Source organism: Fulmarus glacialis, unplaced genomic scaffold (genome assembly GCF_000690835.1).
Source record: "Fulmarus glacialis isolate BGI_N327 unplaced genomic scaffold, ASM69083v1 scaffold18704, whole genome shotgun sequence".
In the NCBI taxonomy this organism is placed as follows: domain Eukaryota; kingdom Metazoa; phylum Chordata; class Aves; order Procellariiformes; family Procellariidae; genus Fulmarus; species Fulmarus glacialis.
The window spans coordinates 925-8,253 of record NW_009206287.1 but is presented as its reverse complement, the minus strand read 5'-3'; the positions used below and the strand labels follow the sequence as shown (position 1 = coordinate 8,253).

General features: G+C 41.6%; 1 protein-coding gene across 1 annotated transcript; it reads right to left on the bottom strand.

The window, feature by feature from the left end:
• Nucleotides 1–792: 792 nt before the first annotated feature.
• LOC104071696 (T-complex protein 1 subunit zeta) lies at nt 793–6,733 on the bottom strand (the record flags this gene model as incomplete). Its single annotated transcript, XM_009575696.1, has 12 exons — nt 793–1,150; nt 1,330–1,402; nt 1,731–1,833; nt 1,947–2,080; nt 2,396–2,543; nt 2,955–3,051; nt 3,590–3,672; nt 3,933–4,092; nt 4,697–4,807; nt 5,524–5,627; nt 5,789–5,962; nt 6,599–6,733. Coding segments are annotated over 12 exons (1,395 nt in total), but the record flags the coding sequence as incomplete, so codon positions are not given.
• Nucleotides 6,734–7,329: the final 596 nt, after the last annotated feature.

Sequence of the window (7,329 nt, the reverse complement as noted above, 5' to 3'; positions counted from 1 at the left end):
CCCTTCCCCACGCCAGGCCCGCCTCCGCGCGTGGGATGGCACCCGTCTGTTTCAGGGTTACTGAGCAGATGCTTTGGTTTTTAAGAAAAGGGATACTTTCGTAACACGGCAATTGCATGTAAAGGTGGAAAAGCGTTTCGCCTCCCCACGGGAAATTTTTTTCCACCACAAACCACCGCCGCCCTCGAGGCATGCCAGGTTTCACAGGGAAAAGGGGTTTTTTGGGTGTTGTTTTTTTTTTTTAAAAGGTTGCTTTTGTAGCCATTCAGCCAACCGCCTGTGACAAGGGAAGGAGACTCCCATCTGTTAACCTAAGAAAACCATGGAAGACTGCCGGGCCTGTTCCTCGCCCGTAACCGGCCACCTCTGCGTGGTGGGGCTGGCCCAACGGCGCCCACTCGTCCATAAATACTTGAATGGCGCAGGAACAGCGTTAAAAATCTACCAGCGTGCTACGGCAAGGACACCACCACGCAACAGGGCTTTCAGCACACTTGAAACCACCGTGGAGCAAGTTCACTCAGTTTTATTTGTAAAGTATGAAACTATGAAGCGATGGGCTTAATCCAGCTTTATGATGGACTGAACGGGTCTGAACCCACGCTGCTCCAGCAGCAGAGCCCGAGAGCAGGCAAGCGTCACAACCAGTAACGAAGTCCGGCACACAGAGCTGGGAGCCAGAAGCCGCAAATCGGGGGCTGTAGCCCACCACTGCTCACAAAGGCTGCAAGCAGAACGTTCAAGACCTCAGCCCGAGGAAGGTAAAGTTTTAAATAACCAACACACATGAAGCACAGAACGTTAACAGTTTATTGGGTAAAAAGGAAAGCAACTTCAGTTGTGTACTTCAGTGAAAGTAAAAATAAATAACTGATTTTTAGAGCCAAATATTTGAGTAACTTGCAATATTTTGAGTGGCCATGTTTACCAAAGAGGGGCTGCGCGTTACAGCAGAGTAACTTCCGTCACTGGGAAAATCCACCACGGCTAAGAAGAGAGCGGCTTCGGGTGGATTTCTTAAAGACACTCCATGGGGCGCTCCCGGAGCTGACCACTGTCGACAACAGCAGATCCAACTCAGCCTTTGAGAGAGGACATTCCAGCTCGCATAATTTCATCCACCAAGAGAATGTTGCTAGCGATCACCGTGCTAGAAATATTGAATAAATATTGTTAGAATAGCTGTTTTGACATAGTTCAAAGACGACTCAGCTTCATTTCTGCCTTTCAAGACAGCTTCCTCCACGTGGGATCCCTCGATTCCACATTACTCTATCAATTTCAACGATCAAACATTGCTATTTAAAGTGAAAATACTGTAACATTTACCATGAATGAAGCAGTTGCTTTTTGACATTATAATTATCCCAGATTCCAGCTGCTGCAGCTACCATTGGCTCACCTACAAAAGAAGTAAAACAGTCTTTAAATAACCAGTTCACATAATTCCAAGTAAGACTTCCCGCTGTCTAACATCTGGCATTACTTGCTACATCCACCACACTGTTACTGTGTGCTTTACCTTCACAAAAAACTTAAACAGAATGCATTTAAGTACTACAGCATGCCAAGACTGACTGCAGCAACAGGACACCTGCCCAGGCATTCTGCATAGCTTTTTATAAAAAAAGGTATAGCCTTCTGCATTCAGGGCAACTTTATTCTTCATGGAGCTGAGCCATGACAGTTTCTTACTAGAGCATCACCCCGTTATTTTAGAAAGTCCTTACCAGTGTTCAGATCAACTCCAGTGAGCTGCCCCGATTCCGCATGCTCCGTCTGAACCTTCACTAGTGTTTCCTGGGGATCGTAACCAGAGTTCTGAGCGAGAACCTTTGAGAGAACAGAGACATTATTTCACATTGTTAATTAAGAGAGACCTCCAGCAGAAAAAGCGATGGGTCTTAGCGTGCTTTAAAGCCACTTTATTCAGGAGTTCTTTGTACCTTAGGGATGATGAGCAGAGCATCAGCAAAAGCTTGAACTCCAAGCTGGGCTCTTCCTTTTACATTAGGTTTATGCTTAACAAGAGCATTAGCTACTGCCACTTCTAGCGCACCTGCTCCTGGAACCACACATCCTGCAAGGGAAAACTCGATATTGAGACTCACAATAAGCACCTATTCCAATTTAAACAGTTCATTTTTAGTGTAGTTTCATCTCCTCCCTCATCCTTAAAAAGACAGCTTATATCTGATCAGGTAAGTACTTATGCAGTTATCAACTACTTGAAAAATACAAGGTGTAAGAACAGTAACTAAAAGCACTTCACATTGAAATACACTTGGCTTGCTGTCCGACTACATCAGATACCAAGGAAGCTACAAAATGCACTAATTTTGAGATGAGTTTCGACAGAAGATTCTTGACATCACTAAACAGAGCGGAGACTTACCATCCTCAATAGCGTTTTTAACGGCACGCAGACCATCTCTTACGGCATCCTTGATTTGTGTGAGCGTATGCTTATTCGGTCCCCTGATCAACAGGGTAACAGAGCGGGGGTTGTCACATTTCTCAATAAAGGTGTATTTCTCTTCACCCTGTAAAACAGGGTTATGTATTCATGTCATCCATTTGCTTAACCAACATATACATGTAATAAAAAAAAAGAATGGAACAGACACTTTCAGATTCAATTTTGCACTAACAGCACTTCAAGAAGTGATGAGAAGCAGCAGAACCTTATTTCTGTTTTCTCACTTTTGCAGATACTAAAAGCATAATATGGAAGTAACAATAGGAAAACACACTATGAGAAGAGCAAATACCCAAGTAGATGTTCACATACAAGTGCACACTGTGATGTGAAATGCCATCAGCCTTTATTCATGTTCCGGTGTAGCTCAAAACACTCAAGAAAAACCCATGCACACACATACCAAGACAAGAGGAAAGCTGGCATCAAGTGAGGCGTATTTAACCCGGCTTCAGCTGAAAGCTGTCGTACTCACCAGTGTGTACTCATAGACAAGCCCTGCATGTCCCAGGCAGTCAGGAGTGAGATCCTCCACGGAGTTCATGGCAGTACCGCCACATGCAAGGGTCAGTCTGAGAGAGAACAAATACAGCTTAGCACTTGCTTTATATTAAGTAAAATCTGAAGTCACTAACGTAACACTAGTATTTCAGCATGCAGAACACCACACTGCCTAAGCTCAGAAGACTTTGCTTCTGTTCATGAAAGAGCTCTTCACAAAAATAAGCTTGTAGAATTAGGTCTCCTCTATAGGTGTCTACATTTGAAGCACATTGATAGCTCAAATTCCTATGTCACTCTATGTGCTGAACTGACATTTCTATGGTTTGTACAAACTACCCCAAGTTACACCAGTAAGAGCTGAACAGATTGAAGCAGACTTTTTAGTGCAAGTCCTTGAAGGTGGGTTAAAGCCAGACTTGACTCGCTGCTTGAGTTTAGAAGAGCAAGTTCCCTCCTCTCCCCAACAAACTACCCCAAGTTACACCAGTAAGAGCTGAACAGATTGAAGCAGACTTTTTAGTGCAAGTCCTTGAAGGTGGGTTAAAGCCAGACTTGACTCGCTGCTTGAGTTTAGAAGCAAGTTCCCTTCTCTCCCCAGGAACTGACCTTTCCATGTTCCTCCTTTTAGCTCTCCGTAAAGCAACTATTCCTTCTTTCGCTAGTGCATCCAAGGAAAACGGGTCAATTCCCTAGAAACAAAGAAAGTGACCATCAGGATAAAGAAAAAGCTAAAAACATCTTCTCTCAGTCTGACACCAATGAGTAAGTTCTTCCTCAGGGCTCAAAGATCTCAAGTAGGAACTGTATGCACATATTCAGAAGTTCATCAGCCTAAATTTAATTCTTTCTGTCTGAAGACCTCTACAAAGTGAGTCAGACAGCACACAGCTTGCCAAGAAAGCCAGCATTTCAAATTAATTTTTCTCATTAGTTATACCCTTCATCTCACCTTCTGGTTGATCACAATAAATCCTTTATCTGAATCGCCACAGACTCTTCTTTTCAAGTCTATGATTTTGTTCACTCTGTCTTCAATGAACTTTCTTTCTGCTTTCACTAGCTTCTCTCTCTCTTCAGCACTTTTATAGAAGAATCCAGAGCTCACCTCTCTGAAGGAGAAAAAAAGAAAACAAAACAAAGCAGTAAGACAACTATCCTCTGTGCTGTAGAAAGGAACTTAAGCATAAGGAGTCAATCCTTTCAGCTACATTCTTAAAAAAAAACCAAAAACCAACCCAAAACGCCCAACCCCCCCCAAACCACAAAACAAACAAGAACCCCCCCAAAACCACAGAACAAACAAGAACACCCCCCCCACCCCAAACCAGCATGCGACATGTAGCTGTTCCTGCTCTTTAGTTCAGAGCTTTTCCATTTGAAACTGAATGAACTCCAAAGTATATTTAGATTTTCGCTCTAGAATATAGAATTATGCCCAAGAAAGGAAGGACTTCCAGTCTTTCTTCAATGAAACAACAAAATAAAAACCACTATGAAGCTCTGCCTCTCAAAGACATTTTCTCAGCCACCAGCTTCCCTTTTCCAAAAAAGGACTGCAGAAGGAGCATCACCTCTTCCGTTCCACCTTCTACACTACCTGCCTCGCTCTAGGAGAGTCTATGTAGTCCTTTCAGTTCTTATTTAAGCACACTTTAAATAAAAGTTTTCTAAGACAGGAACATTTTCTGCTCCTCACCTTATTGCTGTACTTACGTTTTCTCATATTCTAGAGATACATTGCAAGTAAGAACATAAGCATCTTCCACTCTTTTCTTCATGTCAGGATGACGAGCACCATGATCCAAAACCAGCCCCCTAATCAGCCTGAAAGATTAAAAAGCATTTTGTGTGTCAACTTACACACACAGAAGATACGCACTTTGTGGAAGTGCAGACTAGTCAGAGAATTGACAGTGCAACTGGCCAAACACGAACTGCCTGCGCACTTGTGTTGGGAGTAAACAATGATCATGTATCCCACTTCCAAGGGCATGCCCATTCTCACATAAAAAGCATACCAATCAGAGTGTGAAAAAGGAATTTACTCTGGCATAGTGTCTGACTGCATTAGCTACTGAGGAAAGCTAGTGCAGAATTCGTCCATGCCACTAAGGTAAATATAAAGCCTATGGAATATCCAACTAGATGACTACAATCCAGTTTCCATTTATAGAATGCTATTTTGTACTTGTAATGAACAGATACAAGCCTAAAGCATAATTGAGCCACAACACTATTACTAAGAAAAAAAGTATTTATTCAACATTGTTATGTAAAAGCCTAAGCCAGTGTTACTCTTTGCTATTCAAAAATCTCTTTTTGAAGTCAGGGAATCAAGTTCAGTGACTGGGGAACTTCTGCTGTTTATGTAATTTATGGCTGAAATCTGTATTTCTGCCTTTCTTTCACCCCTTCCCTAATAACCTCTCCAGTGGTAGCTTTAGGACACCCAAGTTCTTCTAAAAAGAAAACAAAAACGCACCGACTACTCAAACGTCAGGGCACCATTAAACTGAAGCTCAAGGATACTCATTACTTACGTTGTGTCAGTTCCTGATTTGTGCTTCATCTCCATAATCTCTACCATGTGGAGGTCAATAGGCTCATCTGGTTTTCTGACGGTCAAAACAGAATCTACTACAGCCTGGAATAGAGGGGAGGGGAACAAAAGCCCCAAAACAACCATTAGTCTTCCAAGTGCAAGTTCACACCTTTGCATCCACCCTTCACTCAAATAATAATCACAACACACTAAAACTTGGACCTCTTCACACAAAAAGAGGCAGAAGAGACATGTACACTTACCTCTGTTAGGATGTCAGCAAGCTCGGTGTGAACTTTAGTACGGAGGGATGTTCTGGCAACATCTATAAGGGTCTCCCTGTCCATTTCCTTGGTTACTTTGACCTGCTCCAAAACTTCAAGTGCTTTTTCCTTTGCAATCTCAAATCCTTCTGCTACTATTCTAGGGTGCAAACCCTAATGCAAGGAAAGAAGGGAAATCATTAGACAATAGAAGACAAAATGGTACTTTTTCCACAAATAGAACATGTGGTTTCAACATTTCATGGAATGTCAAAACATAGGGAATATGCATCCTACAAAGACAAGAAAATGTACTGTCCTTCTGAATACATATAAAAGGAATGCAAATCCTTCCAATGCAGAGGAAAAGTACAGATTATTCTAGCACAGAATTGAAACCAAGAGAACTACAAAGCACACTTGGGTGTTCACTGTGCAATATGAATGCCTGTTCTGTAACTTGTAATATCCAAAATACCCAGTATCAGGGAGGATCTCCTTGTTAACATACAAGTAAAAGAACTGGTTTAACTCACACAAAACAGACAAAAGTAACAGCAGGTATCAGACAAAACCTTATTAAAAGCTACAGTATCCACAATGAGTGGTTTTGATTTGAACAAGTCTTAAGTCCTCCTCTCCAGCTTCTCCCCATTTTACAAGTTCTGTGATGCATTCATTTTAAGCAGAAATACATATTGATTTTCATGTTTGACTTATGAGTATCAAGCATTAAACACAAAACAAGTTGAATGGTCTCAGATGAAGCTTTTAACTTGTCCACCTACAAAAGAAATACTGCATGCGTACCTCAGAAATATAGAGATCTGCCTGCTTTAGGAGTTCTCCAATGATCAAGACATTTGAAGTGGTACCATCTCCAGTGATGTCATCTTGTGCTGTTGCTACTTTTGCTATCAAGGAGGCTGTGGGGTGTTGTATTTGCTAAACAAAAATAAGAAGCTGAACAGTAAGTCTTACTGCACTGCTGCAGAAGCAAGCACTCTGAAATCAGCTACACAAAATAATTAAGGACTAGTTGATGTTTTCATGATTCACGTCAATGTAGCAGGTTTCAACAAATAACACCAATTAACAACAATGATCACTTTGACAATAGATTGATTGAATTAATCCATGAAACACTATTTTCCCGCTCAGATTATGCATCTATACACAAAAATGAGTGCCAAGAGCCAAACTAGTCCTCAACTCATTATGAACTTGACAGAGCCCTTTTCTCCCTTAGGCAAAGGATGCACAACTAGACTGTTGCTGGCCCTAAAACCAGCATGTTTAGAGCTAATTTAGGAATCTCTGCATGATCAGTACTGTACATACCCTAACTGGTTTGCTATTTCTTTGGCAGTTTATTTTACTCATTCTTATGAAACTAAAGAACATTCAACTAGTTGGTTGCTTGTCAGTTCCTCTGCCAAGCAGTACATTTGGTATTCCAGCTATGAACATCATTCGTGTCTGCCAAACTTCACAACCACCACATATGACCTTGTTACTTACACAAGTCAGTCTTTTAATTT